The sequence below is a fragment of the Gambusia affinis genome, linkage group LG09 (assembly GCF_019740435.1).
Source record: "Gambusia affinis linkage group LG09, SWU_Gaff_1.0, whole genome shotgun sequence".
In the NCBI taxonomy this organism is placed as follows: Eukaryota; Metazoa; Chordata; class Actinopteri; order Cyprinodontiformes; family Poeciliidae; genus Gambusia; species Gambusia affinis.
Window position 1 is genome coordinate 13,437,196 of NC_057876.1, and position 18,480 is coordinate 13,455,675.

Here is an 18,480-nt window from a genome sequence, read left to right on the forward strand (position 1 = left end):
CAAACGTGCTTGTATCCCTTAAGATTCTCCACATTTTGTCACACGTCAGCTTCAATGTCTGTATTTTATTAGGATTTTAAGCAATGGATCAACCTCAGTGTGAAGATTAAAGTTTTGGAAGTCTGATGGAGCAGAACTTTGATCAGAAAAGCAGTTAAGAATCCCATTCTAACTCTGGAGGAGCTACAGGGATCCATAGTTCAGGTGTAACAAACTATTAAAAGGATTTGCCATGCACTTCACAAATCCGGCCATTTTGCAAGAAAGTTTCAGAAAGAGTCATTGTTGAAACAAAGTTATAAGAAGTATAACATAAGCCACTTGGGAGAGAGAGCAAATGTGTTTAAGGTGCTTTGGTTAAATGAAATTATTTGCCAAACACCATGATTGCACATCAGCTTTAAAACAAGATCCTCATGGTAACCCACACTGCTGGTGATGCTTCAGTAGGAGCAGGGATGATGGTTAGAGTTTTTGTGAAAATTAAATGGAATTAGATAATGTACCTGGCCTGTCAGAGGCTTTACAGTACCTGAGACTGAAGAGGAGTTTCCCAGCTGGACTATAATCTCAAACCTACGCATAACACTGTTCTACAAATGTATATGTTATAACGGTCCAGTCAAAGTCCAGACCCAATTTGTGGCAAGCTCTGCTTCTGATCTGAGTGAGTTTCAACTAGAGAAGAGTAAAAGTGTTTCTAACGTAGCACTGCTCGATAACCCTAAAAGATCTGCAGCTGCCCCAAAATGTGATTCATTTATTGAATCACGTTTCAAACAAAAGTCCTACCTTTCATATTTTATGTATATAATAACATTACATCGTTTTCCACTCACTTCACTCATTTGATAAAAGGTGTTCGAGAGAAATGGATACTTTTCCATTGTAAAATAATCTCAAATGTTAAGGACTACAACTGGCAGCCTTTGTTTGAAGCTCCTCTGAAGCCAAACACACAGGTCTCTAATGAACCCTCTGCTATCTGTAATAAAGGTAAGCTGCCAATCCAATCAGAGTACAAGGTAGAGGAAACAAAGGAGTGAGCTGTAAGCCTAAGATGGCCCAGGACAGCAGCGCATTAACCAGCATGGAGCAGGAAATGACAAACAGTCTGGTGATGCCGCTACCGTGTTTGAGCACCACAGACATCAGAAGTCCATTTGCTGCCTGTCCTGCGATGATAGCCCACACCACCCCCGAGTAGCCCTCCAGAAACCCTTGGTCACTTCCTATGGAGGAGAGAGAGGACAGCCCGTTGATTGCCACTCCAAACATATAGAGGTAGAGGTTCTGTACGCTGAGGGGCAGCCTTTGGCTCTTCAGCACCCTCTCTGTGTAAACTGCTGCCAGCCCCGACACACCGGCATAAACCAGCACAAGAAAAAGACCCCAAGCAGTGATGTGAAGCCTGGGACCCTCATCGACGTCAATCCTATCAGGGCCTTGTAGATCCAGGCTGCTGTAGCTGTGGAAGCCCCCCGCAGCCGTGAGGAGCCCCAGGGCGAACCACTGCTCAGACCGCAGCCTCTTCCCCAGACAGGCGGAGTACAGCAGAGCGGTCGAAGCTATTTTCAGATTAGAGAGTATTTGAAATGAGCTCGGGTCCATGTAGGCCTGCATGACGACAACCAGGTTGTTGTTTAAGGTGTACAGCACGGCGGGGATCGCGTAAGGGGCAATGAGACGTGGAGGAGACCGCGGTATCGACGTTACGCCTGTGAAAACCAGGCTCAGCAGGGAGATGAGCAGCTTGGCCAGCTCGATCATGAGGACGCAGGAGGAGGCGTTGAATGGGACTCGACCGTCTACTTTGGTGAGAGTGATAAGCGGCGCATGAGAACCATAGATGAGCACCATCAGGCCCAACAGGAAGCCCCACTTGATCCTGTTCGCCCGCTGTCTCTTAGTCCTGACCGGGGTTTGAGACTCCACGTTCTTGATTACAATCATTCTAAATGACACAAAACAAACACCAGCTTCAACAAGTACAAAGGATAACTTCAGTGCAAAAAAAAAAAAAGAAGTTCAATCAGTTTTCTTTAACTATTATTTTCTACACATTCTAAGACAGAACAGTAAAGTTGTGGGGTACATGAGGTGGGGAAGGTTTCTGCCTGTTTTCCATATTAAAATCCAAAGGCCTTAATATAAATATAGCTGCTTTAGTTAAAGCCCTAAGCCTTGTAGGCACAACGTCATGCAGGTGCAATGTGTTAACAGTGGACAGTAGAAATTAAAGCAGAATCAAACTGAACCCAACGCAAAAGTAAAAGCGAATAAAGTTTCTCTCTTTAGGCCCCAAGTGGAATTCCAGTCAAAAGAATGCATCCATAATCTTCCTTACTCTGAAAAGTTCAACTCCAGTCTGCCGTGGACCAGTACCTCCAAGAGCACTTCTTCTTCATTTAGCCCAATTTACTTTGGTCCCTTTTTCATTGTGCTCATATAATCTTTAACGGTCCTTTCGATGTTAGGCACCTGATAGCTCTGGGCTGCGTAAATGCCAGTGGCAGTTCCCAGCAGCACTCCCAGGAAGGCCGAGGAGCGCAGCTTTGCCACCACATAACCGGCCAAAAAGCCCTTCAGGAAGGGTGATCCCAACACCGTGCTTCCCTACAGAAGGAAAAAAGATGCAAAGACGGTCGTTAAAATTTGTTAGCATGGTTCAGTTACCAAGATGATAAGATACAAAACGTTTTAAAATGTTATATTTTCAAGCCACCTTTAAGTTGCCATGGTACGGCTCATTTGCTTTAAATTAATTTAAAGCAAATTACTACTCCAGCTGAATGGAGTAGTAATTAAAAAATGAAGTTGTTACCAGTAAATGGTTCTCTTACCAGTACTAGAAGGACATTGCTGCGAGTTTGTATTAATCAAAATGCTCCTCTAACCTACTGGTGGCAGGCCAGCAGCTTGTCAAACAGGGCAACAACTTTAGTTGATTTTACTTTGACATTAAAGGATTCTTTTTTTCTTTAAAAATAAAATAAAATCTAAATTTGGTGGATTATGACTATTTTGCAATAAAGCAATAAAAAAGGTAAAACATTCTAAGAGGTGAATACTTTTCATAGGAGCTGTAGTGCTACTGTTACAAATTTTGCTATGCTACCCAACTTTATTAGAGATACACTAGGACAATTACAGCCTAACAAGTGACAGGAACGTGTGAACCTCAAGTATCCAAACTATTTTAAAGCTGTGCATGCACAGAACTAAATCAAAAACAATAGTCTTTGATGTCAAAGTTGATAGTAAGAAAAATAAACTATCAACGTTTAGACTGTATGACTAAAACTATTTTGAATTTCAGGGAGATGATTTAAAAGTACATAAAGTGCCATTTCAAGGTAAGTTGATTTTTCTACAGCTAGAAAACAGTCCCTGTAAAACTTTGTTTTGCTGCCACTGCTCTCACACCCATCACTTATGAACCTAGTATAAGCTGTCAGGCTATGGCAATGTTTTACACACTGTTAAATAGTTTTACTCAACTAACAAGAAATCAAAAAAAGTTGAGATCAGTCGGAACAAAACTAGAGATCGGAAATCAATCGCGAATCTCCAACCTGTTTGTGCCGCTCTTGATTTAGAAATATATGCAATTAATCTTTTGAGGTACTGTTAAGTTTCAGAAATATATCTTACAGAAGAATATGTAAAATTGGACGAAAATGCCCTGCTTCAGAGGCACGTGCCTATTTGACCTATATAAGCTCACCTGAGGAAATTCTGCGGATACCTCGGTCTCCACTCTCCTCTGAATCGCCTCCAGTTGATTTTTAAGCCGAGTTAGATCCTTTAACTGTCTCAGAGGATCCTGAAATAAGCACAGCTCATGTGAGATATATTTTTTTTTTAAAGAAATATACACAAACCATATTGAATCCACAATACGTATGTGATTTTAACAGACCATGACGTACAGTAAAAGTACACTAGCGATAGTTTGCGTCATCATCATATACATACATAAGTTTCTCTGAAGTTTTTTTTTTTGCATGTTTACAGGGTCGGCTCCTTTCTTTCCTCTCTCTGAGAGCCTCCCAAGTAATTATAACACAGAACTAACATTTTCTGTGGGACACCATATTTTTGTGCTCCTCTAACTATTACTGTCATGAGCAGAAAAAATATTATTTATAAATTAGAAGCCAGACACATCTCACTCACCTTGTCATCCGCCATTTTTTCGGTCAGTCTACTTCTTCTGGAACAGACGCAGAAGTAGCATTACCGCCACCTGCTGGACAGGAGATTGGTAAAATAGAGGAGCAGATAAAAGCAGGCTCTGTTAGCTGTGAACTCTTTAGAAATAATGTTGTTGATGAATATAAGGCCTTGTTAAATGTAACTGACACCACCGTTGGTAAAGCGTGGTTTTCTTCTACTTGTAAGAATAACAGAACTCTTCGTAAACTGTTTCAACAAGATACTATTTCTGTACCTTCATCTGTTTTCTATTGGAAGAATTCTGTCCTGATTCACCATGGAAAAAGGTGTGTACTCATCATCAAAAACTTTTCAGAAACAACTAAATGAAAGATGCATCTTTTAAACTGTTACATCGAATTTATCCTACTAATGAATACATGATGAAATATATATTAACACAAAAGACCCCAACGGTAAGTTCTGCAAAGAGCATCCAAAAACAATTAGTCATCTATTCTGGAATTGTCGTATCACAAGAAAATTTTGGAGAGTGAAATAACTTTATAAATTGTAATATTGATACTAAATGTTCCCTGAGGTATGAGCACATTATTTTTGGCTTTCATGGTAAGAATACTAATGCAGACAAAAGACTGGCAATCAATCTAATTATTATATTTGGCACATTTTATATTCACAAATGTAAATTTTCATAATCTCACCGTTTTTGTTTTTTTTTTACAGTTTCGGTTAAGGAAATCGAACTCTGTTTATCCACTATTTCCAAGAGTATGAACAAAAAAAGCTGTAAACACAAACGAATGTTGTAGTTCTCAGAATATTTTTAATTTGTCATGTCTGTAATATCTTCTTTCTATTCTTTTCGTTTTTCATACCAATGTATTTACTGTTGAAAGCTACACCCCTGGCATACTCGAGTCTAGTCTATAATATATTGTGTTCTGAAACAGCGCCTCCGTGTGACTGCAATGACAACGATATTCGGGACGCAAGAGTAAATTTCACGTGGTAAAAACGTCTTACGTGATTGGATCGGTCATGTCTATCGCAAAATTTGATTGGACGAAGCCCATAGCAACAAATCGCCATGTTTATTCTCGCCAGTCGTTTTGTCAGCTAGGACTATTTAGCTTTTGCAGTCATTTATACGTGGTAAATCTTTGCTAAAGCATAAAATGAACATAGAGGTGTTCCTCACCATTTATGCAATGACAGGCTTCTCCCAGTAGATGTTTGGAACAGTTTCTTAAAGGTCGGAAGATAGTAGGTAAGGCTTCAACAAGACGGCATTTCATTGGATAGTTGACTAGGCGTGCAGGCAGTATGAACACACGCCATTAAACCAGTGAGTTTCACATGCACGTTTTTTTAGTGTGGTTAAGTTGGCTATACTTTTTTTCTGCAGAGCTATGTTCAGTGTTACGTCGGAATTATGAGTCTGAGCTTATTTGTTCTGCATCATTTCTTTCCTTTTTGCAAGCAAATACATGGACTGTAACGTTGCATAAACAGATCAAAATGCATTCTGAATGTTTAAGCAATTAAGCTGTAGTTTCATTATTCTAGTGTTAATTGTAATTGTCGATAGAGGGAGGTGAAGTTGCACAATTATCCTGCAAATAAAGCATGTATTTGAAGGTTTGATAAACTAAATCCATGCGTTTTATTAGCAGTGTCCTTGATCCATGGAAGACATGGACAATGTGGAGGTGTTAGAGGTTGTGAAAGTAACTGAAGAAGTTGAAGATGTGTACAGCCAAGTGGATATGACGTCCCCCAAAAAGAAGAGGGGCAAGACTGATGAAAACAGTCATGAAAGACCCAAGAAGCCCCGGTAACGTAATGTGGATAACTTGAACTGTCTTTTTGTGGACTTTATGGTGTAATTCTTTTTATGTATTAATTTGTATGTGTGATTTATCATCTATCCCAGATCTGCCTACTTGCTGTACTACTTCGATGTTCACCAGGTTATGCAACTCGGAACCCCGAATTTGCCTCAGTCTGAAGTCAACAAACGAATCAGTGAGAGCTGGAGGAGACTGAGTGTAGCTGAGAAGAGCTACTACCTGGAGAGAGCCAAGTTGGAAAAGGAGGGGACAGACACAGTAAGTTAGACTGAATAGCAGGGATAATCAGAATCAGAATTCCTTTTATTGCCGTTGTGCACAAGGACACACAACAAAATTTAAATAATAACACTAGAGAAGCTGGAATTTTTTTCCATAATTGATGGAAATGGAAGCTGATCATCAACGCTGTCAAAAGATTGATAGCAGCTGCAGAAATTTCTTGCAATCTCTGATAGTATTCTATATCTCCTGTATTCTCCATTTGCCTGAACTCAGGAGCAGGGTTTTTTATTTTTATTTTTTTAAAGGTTTTTCTCAAAACCTAATGGGTGAATGCTTTATGTGAGACAAAACACAACTTGAAACCACCACAATTGTAAAATGCCAAAAAAAAAACACACTATGAAGTCTGAAGTAAAACATGTTGTTGGCAGCATCATGCTCTGCATTCACCTTACTTTTCCCGGAACTGTTTCTTCCCCTTTTTTATATCTTAAGTTTGCTACCAGCTGAATGAATGAGACAAAACTGATTTTTTTCCCCATCTTTTTCCTCTGATGTGCTTTCAGAAGCCTTTAACAACTTCATTACTTGTAATTTTTTCCCCCCTCAGACATCTCACAGCTCCAATAAACACCTGCCGGGCTTCCGCAAAATCCTCCCCAGAGCCAACTGCTTCCTGGTGCCCAACAGCGCCTCCTCTAACTATCAAGCTGTAGGCTCTCAGTCAGAAGTGTGCATCGAATCGATCGATTTTTCAGCTGAAGGAAGCTTGTGCTCGGTCGCCCTGAGGGTCCCCAAGTCCAAGGTAGCACCTGTTGACTTGGCCGCTGAGGTGGAAATTTCAGATCCCTCCACCGTCCCCAGTGATACAGCAGCAGAGGAAACGGTGGTGTCTTCTTATGTGACACCCCAAAGAACTTCGCCATGGTCTTCATCCAAAACCCTGACATCCACAGACACCCAGGGCTCACAGGGTTCTGTTGATGAGATGCTGAATGATGTCTCACTGAAAACAAAAGCCAGTGGAGTAGCAGTGCAAATGATGCAACGAGAAGCTACGCAGATGGTGACCATTGTGCCCTCCCAGGTGAGATCTTTACGTAAATGATTTATGACAGGAATTTAAACGTTGAAACGGAAATAAAATGTTTCAGCAAAGCAGTTTATTTCAGTAAGTGTTTCTCCCCATTATCCTTCATTCAAGAATCAGCTGGAGCCTCAGCCTTTAGCAGGCATTAGTTCCCTGCAGCCAGTCATGATGATATCTGTAGGGGCCAAATCAGACCAGATTCCCAAACCTTCATATAAAATGGTAAAAACCCATATTATTATTATTATTATTATTTTTTTTTGCAGAATTTATTCTAAAATAAATTTTGAAAAAAACAAAAAAATAAGTGAGTTATTTCTTCTTTACTGCAGTCTGTAAAGACATACACAAGGAGAGGTCGGGGGAGGTGTCTAAATCCTGGCTGCTCTTTTGTTTACGTCACTCGACACAAACCACCTACCTGTCCTGAGTGTGGGAGCCACTTGGGAGGAAAATGGATACCTGCTGTAAAGGTTAAGTTGCTTTTAGCAGGCAATATTTGATATAAAGTATTCTTTACAGCTCTGATTCAATTGACTCAGTTGGTTTTGACTGTATTTGTGTTTCTTCTAGGCTAAAAGGACACAAGATAAAACTGGTGCTTCCAAGCTAACAACTGACAACAAGAGTGACGAAAGCTGTCTGGCTGCACTGCATGTTTCTGCAGACAACAGTGAAACAAAGTCTGGCGGCGATAAGAAGGAAGGACAAGCGCATCGGAGCAGCAGTAAACAGCCTGCACTATCAGCTGCAGCACCACCAGAAGGCAGCAGCACCACACCTCTGCCTCAAATATGGTAAACGTCATAGTCAAGAGTCTTATCAAGGGGTTGGTCATTTTACTTCTCCACAGTTTGGTATCTTTGTAATTTTTAATGTAGCGTTTTTAGCTATAAAATTAGACTTACAAAATAACAATAGCTATAATAAATGATTTCAAGGATTTCTACTGTCCTCAAAACTGATATGAATTCTTGCATTGGAAATCACAAAACTTGAGGAGAATGTTACAGACGTTGCAACGTTGCGAAAGAAAGATAGAGGTGAGGGAAATGTTTAATATTCTGTTCACAGTTATCTGTAAAGAAATACAGTTATGTGACTACTATTGGGAGAATGCCTAGTTATTCTGATTAGCTCAGGTGTCAAGAGCAGAACTCAAATAAAGGAAAATAATGTGTATTGCAGAGTCTTAGAATCTGATTAAATTACAGATGAGATCTGGGACTGTCTATGGCTATAATTCATAAAAATATTTAACTGTAAAGAGGAAAAAATGCACAGTGGGTTAACGACATGGTTATGTACAGGTTTCTTTACGGGTGCAGAATGGAAAGAGGAGGTGATATAAAACTTTGTCCAGGATCAAGTTGACCATGTTACATATTACATAAAACAAGCTGACCCTAGGATTAGACATTTAGAATGAATATAGAACCTTCAAGCATTTTTATTATAAGTTGTTCAAAATCTTTAGAAAAATTGTTGTTTCATTTGAACTTGAATATCTCGAAATATCTACATATTTTTGGTCATTTCAAGGAATTTATTGAAAAAAAGCTATTGTTTTTTTTCTATCTTAGAAGAAATTAATCAATGTAATTGGTCTTTTCATGTGTTTTTCTAAATGAACATCTGACTGCACTCTTTATTTTTTTCTTCTAAAGTAAACAAATAAAAGCGAATGCTAAAAGCACGCATCAGAAACCAGTGAAGAGCTGTGCTGTTGTTCAGAAGAGGCCCGTGAGACCCATCCTTCCTGCCGTCTGTAACACAGGTAACACCAGACAAGCATCCAGTGGCAGGTAATAAGCTGTTATTACCTGGGTCAACATATTCGCTTGTGTTTGTGTTGATTCACAGGCAGCGCCGTGATTCAGATCTTAACTGTTGCACCCGAGAAAGAAAAACCTCAAAGTGTCTCTAAAAGCAACCATTCAGCAGCAGGTACTTTTATTGTAATTTCCCACTTGGTGCTGTGAATGTGTTCACAACACATTAGAAATGCGTGAAGAAGAAATGTCATTTCCAGATGTACTAGGTGTTCATCTGACTTGGTTGTGCTTGTAGCCACAGTGCCTCAAGAGATTCTGTCAGGTCTTAAGCCCAGCACTTTAAAGCAGCTTGGCCAGACCGTCCCAACAACAACAACAACCCTCCAGGTGAAAACACACCCATCAATACTGAGAACATAGAGTGACAGTGATGAGGTCAAGTTTCTTCACTCACTGCATCCCCTTCTGCAGGATTCCTCCGTCTCAGCAGACAGAAGTAAACATGTGACTTCCACTCCTGACACAGGTGTGAATGTTTTGTCCCTAGTGCCTTTCAGACACACGGTTTCCTGTTTTGTAAGTAAACCCCGTGCTTTTTACGGAAAATTTGTTTCTCTGTGGTTTCTTTTCTGTGTGCGTGTGACAGATTTTGTATTTTTTTTCTGCGTGTTTCAGGATTTGGGGCTATCCACAGCACGAGGCAGAGGCCGCTGTAAGAACCCGGCTTGTGACTACATGTATAAGAACCGCCACAAACCGGCTGTGTGCCCGAAATGTGGCAGCGAGCTGACCAGAAAGGACACCAAACCTCCAAAGGTAGGAGAAACACACCATCCAGATGATTTGTAAGGTGTACATGGTGCACTAGTTGAAATGGAGCTCAGCAGAACGACGGCTCAGTGACAGCTGCTTCAGTAGACCTATGATGGATAACAGATTTTTTTCTCTTTGGGGCTTTCACGCAATTTCCATTTTTTATGACTTAGTTATTGACCTTTTTATTGTTCATCACATTGTGATGCCATAAGGTATTGCCTCTTCTTTCCCTCAAAAACAACTTCCACACCAAAGAGTGTTGTCTATGAGTAACTGATCAACAATCTGGTTTGGTCAAGAGCTAATCAGCCAATTTCACAGCACTAACCAAATTATTTATATGCAAACACGGTTTGTTGATGCTGACCGCTCTGTGCGTGAATTCCTCTCACTGACTTACTGTTTTCCTTCCTCAGTCTGAGATTTTGCTAGATCCCCATCAGGAGCTGAGTCCTGCTCAGAGGGACGTCCAGCGCCAGAGCACTTTGCAGCTAATCCGCAGCACCCTGCAGATTCCTGAGAGTGACACAGAGCTGCAGGAAACAATGAGCCTCATCCAGGAGCTGAACAGTGTTAAAATAGTCTTGGTTAAGAACGGCGAGGGAAGCGATGCAGAGACTGAGACACTGTTGGAGACTGGGTGGCCTCAGTTTTATGAATCAGCAGCTACACACTGTGGCCTGTGTAGCTACCGTCTGTTGAAAGGAGGGCGGGGGTAAGGCCATACATGATGACTTTTCCCTCGTTTTGCCTCATAATTTTTACAACGTTGCCTCATGTTGATTTCTGAGATTTAATGTAAACTTGTGTACATGGTTATGATTGGACCTTGTAGTACTGTTGCCGGGCAGGAGGACTGCTGGTTGCTCACCGAGACTCTGATGCAGACGGCGTCTCTGCAGCTCAAAGTGTGTCCCAACCTTCGATGTTTGGCCCTGCACAGCTTTGCAGATCTGCATCCAGGTAACCACAAACACTCTACAGCTGTTGCTGTAAAGCAAATTTGTATAATTCTGAGCATTACTTTGTTTTGAGTTCAAGGAAAAAACTGTTTTAAAATGTGCTTTTTGTGTAATCGGCTGTTAGAATCTGGACCAGTTGTGAATGTTTCTCATTCACACTGTTTTACCAATTGGCCTCAAGAGGGCGCGAAAACACAACGTAATCTGTTTCACAAACTAATTGGATAATGTAGTATAATTAGCCTTTCTACCATTTATTTTTCTCTGGTTCATTCAGAGTGAGTGTGTTACCAAAATCCTTATCATGTTTAATAGTCTGGTGATTGTTACACAATAAATGGTTTGCCTGTTAATTTACTTTTTCTAATTTTAGCAATCTTATGCAGCTTCTCCATTTAGCTATTATCCCCATTTCAGCTTTGATTTTTTTTTTTGTTTTAGGAGCAGATCAGTGTATAATAAATAACACTGCTGCTGTATGTTGTTTGGCAGAAAAGAACATGTTTAATGTCTAAGCAACACATGTTTCTGTTTTCAGATTTTTTTTTCTCTGAAATGTGATTCTAGATGTCTCATTCTTATGAATTACAGTTTCTAAGAAGCACCTTAGGTAAATTCCTTCAAAACTCAATCATTATCTGAGGATCCCGGCCAACAGGACAACCTGAGAGGAGCTTTTATTTCGCCTGGCAGAGTTACCCTCAGACCACATGATTAAATGGATATTGTATTAGCTGAAGGTCTCTCCATCAGTATCTTGGCATATTTTGCTTCGTTCCTGTTTTATGGCATCCATGAGCCACATGCTGTGTTCGTACAGGAACCCAGCATAACCTGTAATACTGTGTTAGAATAGTTGATCATTTCGGTCTAATAATTTGTTTACTGGTTTGTTCAGGTTTGTTCAATGTTGGGAATCGACTTCTTGTAAGTCTTGACTTGTTTCTGAAGCTCAGAGCCAACATCAAACTGGGCCAGACACCATCTCTAGCCGCTCAATCTGTGTTTGACCAAATCCAGAATCATCCAAGTAAATTCCAGTTTTCCTCTTCATGCATTTATTCAACAGTAGATTTTTTATTTATTTTTTAATCAACCTTTTGATGTGTTTGCTCTTACATTAGTCCATAGTCTTTCTCCAGAGGAATCATCTCAAGTTCAGGAGCTTTTCCTGAGCGGTTACTGGGCCTTTGAGTGTCTGACGGTGCGGGATTACAACGACATGATCTGTGGCATTTGTGGTGTTGCCCCAAAAGTTGAGATTGCGCAAAGACACAGAAACGACGTACTGGAGCTGAAGAATGTGGAGGTGACGGAGTGTTTATGTAATCTGCAGCATACTTATAATTTTTCAGCAGATTCGGGAAGGTCATGCGCCTTTTTACTCTGCAGTTTACCTGGCCGGAGTGTTCAGTCTCGGATGAAGTTCATGTGGATGACTTCTGGCTGACCATGGAGGGGGAAGCGATCGAGCAAGCGGCTTTCCCTGCAGACATCCCCATCACACGGGTGGATGCTTCCATCATTGCTCCTTTCGCGCCGCCTTTGATGAGGAGCCCCACTGTCATCAACACAGAGAAAGACAAGCTCATGCCACAAATACAACAGCCTGCAGGTACACACACCTGCTGCATTATGTTGCCGTTATGGCTTGCTTGTAACAGCCTCAGACTTGAGAAAGAAACAAATGTGTTAATAACCCAATAGCTATTTGCTTTTTTTATAGATTTAACAAAATGGATCATGTGTTTGCGCTTATGGGATCTTTCTTTCAGTGGGTCGTTTTGTTGGCTATCAGAAAATTTTCTGATGTTTTCAGGAGATCCGTCAGCTTTGGTTCGTCTCATCCATGACGGTCAGCTCAGACTCGACAGGGTCGAAGATCACAGTGAGGATGAGTTGAGGACCATACTGGATAGCTGTGGAGTGGGCCTCAGCCCTGGCTCCACCAAGGTGTGTGTTTGTCTGGGAAGGAAACAAGTGAGCCACAACAAAGGGAGCCTTTTACCAGAGTTTACTGCAGCCTTTGAACAAAACAGTTTACACCCTTTGAACTGTTTCGTATTTTCCTTCCTAATAGTCACAGACTTCAGAGTTTTTATCGGGATCTTATCTGATAGACCAAAACAATGTAGTGCTTCTGAATTAGAAGGAGAAGAACAATTCTCTTATAAATGCATATCATATGTTCATTTGTAATTTGGCTTTTTAATTATTCTTAAATTGAGTGTTCTTGTTGCAGTAAGTCATGTTTTCTGTGTCTCGCTGCCAGAACGAGCTTCTGGCCTCCCTGGTCAACCTGTACACACATGTTCACAGTGGCCCTCCCACGGCTCCACAGCCGCCCCCACATCTCACTGCAGGCAAGCTGTCCAAGGTGTGCCCCCACAAGGTGAAACACTGCTTCTCTTATTTGTACATCTTTTTGCATATTATTGTGTTTAACTTGCACCCTGCCCCTCCTATACCCACTTTCATTCTGTTTCCATTTATTTTTTTAAATTACAAATCCCCTCTGCCATAAATGCTGGATGTGATGTTGGGATGAGCTAAATAGGGCAGGTCAGCTGGAGTGAATTTAGGTTCTGACAATCTACTGCGAAGATGATAAATTCAGTTGCCATCGTTGTTGTACATTTCTCTTAGCTGTTCAGCCACGAAATTAGTTTCAGAGAATCTCAAAATGTCTATGATTAAGACAAGCCCATAAATGTTATCATGTTCCCAGACATAAATTAAATCAGTCAATTCGTACTGCAGCCATTATAACTGTGTGACATTTTAAGCCTCCAATACAATCCATTATATACACATGATCCATAAGCAGTCTGGAAGTATCTTCTATGTCTGGATAGGCATTATGTCCATCCATCCATAACATATTAACTTCTTCATTAGTTCCTCCATCCAGTTATCGGTCCATTCAGAACTTGCTATGTTTCTTGTGATTTTTTGTGGCCTAAAATTACAGCTTTTTGTCGCACCTTTTTCTAAAAGTTGCACATTTCTTAAGGTTATTTGTCGTATTTGAAATAACATCTTTAGTGCAAATAAATTCCCATCGTGAGGAGTTGTCAAAGACAGTAATACTCCTTGTGTTTCCAGACTCGGAGTAGATACATCTAAAGTTTGAGATCATGAGCAGAAGAACAAAAAATAGCAACAATTAAAGAAACAATGGTTAGAGGACATCTGCTGTTTTTTCCAGTGTGGGCAGTTGTTTTATGGTCAGAAAGGGTACAAATCAGCATTTATAGCAAGAAAACAGTTATTGTTTTTAGGTCATTTCCTTTATCTCCACTTCTGAGTGTGTAGTGTATGTACTAAACCAGTGCATCATCACTCCCAAAGAGGTTGTTGTTATAACTATTTTCTTTAACTGTATCATGGTTGTGTACTCGCTCACATGAAGACAGAGCGGTGAAAACGTTACGGTCTTTGGGTTTTTTCAAGTTTTACATTGAAAGTCTGACCTTTGATGAAATGATCTGCTATTGATTCAATTTAAAAGTGGAGAAAGAGTTCAATTAATTCAATTAAATTAATTGACAAATTAATTATTGCAATAGGCTTAATTGCATAAGGATTTTTCACATTTCTGGCTTATTTCTGGTTGTGTGTCATGGTTTTAGAACACTAGATGTTGTTTGCTCAACCCGCCTGTAGGTGGTGTGTTCCTCTAAGTACTTGGTGAGAGGAGAGACGGCTCGGGACCACGTGGATCTGCTCCTCTCCTCCCGTTACTGGCCTCCAGTTTACGTTTGCGACTGTCCTCGTCAAGTGGCGCTTTGCACTGATCTGCAGTATCCAGAGTTGGCAACACAGATGTGGGGCAGAAACCAGGGCTGCTTCTCTGACCCCTTTGAAAAGCCAGAAGTAAGTGTCTCCAGAAAGTCTACATCTCAGAAACCTTATTCAATTGGCATTAATTCAATTAAGTCAATAAATTTACAGAACCAATGTTCTACACTGATTACACAGACAAAAGCTTTGTCTATTTACACAGCTCAGCTAGATGCAGATTTGATTTAAATCTAGTGAATAAATCCTGTATATGAAATGTTTTTTTTAATTTAAATTTTTATTTTTTTAGAGCATTTTGTGACTCTTATGTTTTTGGTATGTTTCTGCCCAGACAAACTTTAGTTTCTGTTTCAGTTTGTGACATGCCCTGAGCTACAGGACCAGCCGTACACCGCTGACCTCTCCTTGGTGGCAGAGAACCAGCTGGTTCACCCCATCACAAAATCCTCCTCTTGCTGGCTGGTTTATCCTCCAGGAGCAGCGCGGGACACTCCTGCTCAGGAATACCACCGCATCACCCGCTGCAGAGATCTGGAGCCGTATATCAATCTGCTAACAGAGCTGGACTTAAAGAAAGAGGAGCATCACACAGAGGGAAATATAAAGGAGCAGACCGTCATACCAGAGAATGACTGTTTAAAAGAACTAGAAGACAATGTGAACACAAATCCCATCATTTTCAACAACACGGCTTATTACTACTTGTACAACCGACTTGTAGACTTCCTCAGCAGCAGAGACATAGTAAACCAGCAGATCAGCCAGGTTGTGAAGGCTTGTCAGCCTGGAGAGGTTGTCATCAGAGACTCTCTATACCGACTCGGAGTGGCACAGATAAACACAGACGAAGATGAAGGAACGAAATTAGACGCACAGGCAGAGGAAGGAGGAGAGAAACAACTACTGGTTCTAAGCAATTAAAAAATAAAATCTTGGTTGGACTTTATAATGCTATAAAAAGAGACTTGGGAGCAAGGATTTTAGAAGCAGCGTAGGACTAAAAATAACTTTTGTATTACGGAGGAGACAGAATAAAAAATCTACATTTGATACGGTGCTGGTCACATGTTGAAGGGTGATTTGAAATCTGTAGAAGTGAAAGCCGTCACAGACTGTAGAGATTACTGTTAATATATTGAGTTTTATGAAGTTTTTAATACTACTGAAGACTTTAAAAATGGATGCTATTTATGAAAGTGTCAGTTGTAAATGATGAATGTAATTTTGGTTTCATGCCAAGATGTTTATGGAATAAGTTAATATAGTGACAAAGCTAAGGCCCAAGTTTTGACGTCAGCTGATAATAGATTCCTATAATATAAAGCTGCTTTGCTTTCACTTTTTTTTTTTAAGACAAAAATATAAAACATAATCTGCTTTTGTTTTAAACATAAAAGTAGCAATTTCTTCTGCTTCCAAAATAATGCATTTACATGTAATATTGGTTATTACATGTAAAGTTTATTTTATATTACACAGTTGTTTCGCAGGCATAGACATAGAAATTATTGTGATACAAGCAGAAGATATAAACATGCTAAATTTGTCATTTTTCACAGCATATGGTCCTTAGTCTTCCACGTCATGACAGTTAAAAAAAAAATTTATTTCACAATCCACTGAATTTGTTGTACTTATTGCAGGAACAGTGATGTAGCTTTCTTCCAGTCAGCTGATCGTTTGCAGAGAAAACTCTTTGGTCGTTTCCTTGACGTCTCAGTGAAAGTACATTTAATTATAGAATTATAGTGTGATGGAGAACATTCGTAACTTTGAAACCATAACTTAAAAACGTTGGTACAGTGTACTGTGGTCCCACTCTTCAATCTCCTTCTGACTAAAGGAATGTAAACTGAACTAGTGCAAACCTTGTTCTGCGTCGTTATCCATGTGCCATATTTACAGGCTTACCTCTCTATAACCTTGTGAGCAGATTTTTACAGAGATATTGCGTATCTGCTTTTTTTTCCACTGGGTTATTATATAAAAATGGACCTCAGAGAGTAGTGTTGAATTTGCATGATGATATTTTGTGAAAAATATATATTTAATGTGGGCTGCTGTATGAATTGATTTAATATGTATGAATGCATTGGCCTTTAAGAAGCAACAAAAGTTATGTGTACTTTTTCAGATCTTCTTGCTTGGTGCTTATTAAAGCAGAGCAAATGTACATTTACCTGCCTAAGGTTGCTGATGTTTGTACACCTGTATGTCAAAAAAAAAATCTTCAGGTCATTGACCTTGTAGTTCTTCTCAGGAGCATTGATGTTCCATAAAGTGAATTTTTTCAGGAAATCCCACTTCAAGGGAGATTGACAGTCATCTTGACTTTATTCCAGTTTCTTATAATTGCAACAACAAGCGTTGCCTTCTCACCAATCTGTCTGGCTGTTGTTTGGTACCCCATCAAAAATTATCAAGCAGGTGCGGTTAATAAAAGGTAATCAGTGGAAGGTTAGGAGGGATTCTTAAACACGACTGGTTTGTGAGAGCCACAGTCCTTGCTGGTTGGTTGGTGACTAAATGCTTATTTCATGCATAAAAAATGTAATTTATTAGATAGAGATCATACAATGTGATTAGCAGATTTTATTTTCTACATTCTCTGCCTCACGATCGAGGTGTACTTGAGAAGAAAATTACAGATTCGTGGTGCCTTTCTCTGTCTCTTTATCTTGGATGAGATAAATTAGCAACAAGGAAGCATTGTCCTTCTGTGCAACTGGTTGACAATTTCAAATATGTATTCACTAGCATCGATAAACTTGTTCAATTTTGAAACTGTGCATCCAAGAATCAACATGGTTGTCAAGATCATTTGTTTTTCTCTCATCAGCAAAAGAAAAATGAAATTGTTTAGATATTTGTTTTGGACATAAATCATTTAGCAGAAAAGAAGATGAATAAATAAATAAATGACTTGTTAATTTTAGTCCCTGGTAAAGCAAAATAAGCAAATTGTTGGTACTTTAAAGTCTGAAAATGGTATAAAAATGAAAAAACCAAACTAGAACATCATTTATATTTTTAGATACATCTATCAATACAATTTCAGAGTTTGGCAATATTCAGGGTTATTGTGGGAAACATTCCAGATGAAATTCAGATTGGATCAAATCCAACTGAAAAGAGGAAGTGGGGAGAGAGGAAGAAGAGGAAGACAAAGGCCACACAGTTTCTGTCTGCACAGGAAATCAAAAAACACTAACTGCAAAGTTCTTCTGAGGTTTACCAACACTGAAGTGGAAGCTGGACTTTTATTGGTAAGATTTTATTCAACAACTGCATCTGCACTGATTTAAACAAAAACACGCACTGAAATACCGATGTGCTACAATCTACAACATTTCAGTGAAAATAGAGATAACTTGAGTTTGTCTCGGATATATACAGTATGAGACATCTCATTCAGACGAAAACACGTACAAAATGCCTGACGTCGCACAAATTTCCTGTCTATATTGCTCACATAGCTTATAGATCATTCTATAAATCATCATACAGTTGGCAGTGTAGGCTGACTGCTACATATACAGACATTAGTGAAACGTTTTTTTATCCAAACATTCATCTAATGCCAGAGAATGAAAAGATCCAGTTGTCACGTAAAAAATGTAGATAAAAACAACAACAAAAAAACGATAACAAGAAGTTCACATTGTCAGACATGAAAGGCCCAGAATAGATTCACAGATTCTTTCTGCTACTAAACTACGCTGAACACCGCTAAATTAATTAAAGTGAAGCAGAACAATCACATGTTACTAACCACT

At 39.6% G+C, this 18,480-nt stretch overlaps 3 protein-coding genes across 8 annotated transcripts; 1 reads left to right on the forward strand and 2 right to left on the reverse strand.

Moving 5' to 3' along the window:
- Nucleotides 1-981: 981 nt before the first annotated feature.
- On the reverse strand, nucleotides 982-1,953 carry slc35a4 (solute carrier family 35 member A4). Its single transcript, XM_044128065.1, has one exon. It carries the CDS (start codon nucleotides 1,951-1,953, stop codon nucleotides 982-984), a length of 972 nt encoding a protein of 323 aa, XP_043984000.1.
- An 83-nt stretch (nucleotides 1,954-2,036) lies between these two features.
- Nucleotides 2,037-5,521, reverse strand: LOC122837610 (SLC35A4 upstream open reading frame protein). 5 transcript variants are annotated; one of them, XM_044128067.1, is made up of 4 exons: nucleotides 5,381-5,521; nucleotides 4,180-4,249; nucleotides 3,728-3,826; nucleotides 2,037-2,616 (listed from the first exon to the last, which is right to left on the reverse strand). In XM_044128067.1, the coding sequence occupies exons 2-4, from the start codon at nucleotides 4,192-4,194 to the stop codon at nucleotides 2,419-2,421; spliced, it is 312 nt and encodes a 103-aa protein (XP_043984002.1). In that variant the 5' UTR covers nucleotides 4,195-4,249; nucleotides 5,381-5,521; the 3' UTR covers nucleotides 2,037-2,418. The 5 variants fall into 5 exon arrangements, with proteins under 5 accessions (XP_043984002.1, XP_043984005.1, XP_043984004.1 ...); XM_044128070.1 differs by having other exon boundaries at nucleotides 4,180-4,252; XM_044128069.1 differs by lacking the exon at nucleotides 5,381-5,521 and adding an exon at nucleotides 4,454-4,519 and having other exon boundaries at nucleotides 4,180-4,252.
- Nucleotides 5,249-16,877, forward strand: hmgxb3 (HMG box domain containing 3). 2 transcript variants are annotated; one of them, XM_044128054.1, is made up of 21 exons: nucleotides 5,249-5,449; nucleotides 5,853-6,016; nucleotides 6,116-6,290; nucleotides 6,868-7,344; nucleotides 7,468-7,569; nucleotides 7,680-7,820; nucleotides 7,921-8,144; nucleotides 9,015-9,124; nucleotides 9,211-9,294; nucleotides 9,418-9,509; nucleotides 9,594-9,698; nucleotides 9,798-9,938; nucleotides 10,355-10,653; nucleotides 10,774-10,901; nucleotides 11,799-11,930; nucleotides 12,025-12,209; nucleotides 12,293-12,515; nucleotides 12,720-12,853; nucleotides 13,173-13,292; nucleotides 14,567-14,776; nucleotides 15,059-16,877. In XM_044128054.1, the coding sequence occupies exons 2-21, from the start codon at nucleotides 5,868-5,870 to the stop codon at nucleotides 15,623-15,625; spliced, it is 3,798 nt and encodes a 1,265-aa protein (XP_043983989.1). In that variant the 5' UTR covers nucleotides 5,249-5,449; nucleotides 5,853-5,867; the 3' UTR covers nucleotides 15,626-16,877. The 2 variants fall into 2 exon arrangements, with proteins under 2 accessions (XP_043983989.1, XP_043983988.1); XM_044128053.1 differs by having other exon boundaries at nucleotides 5,250-5,449; nucleotides 7,462-7,569.
- Nucleotides 16,878-18,480: the final 1,603 nt, after the last annotated feature.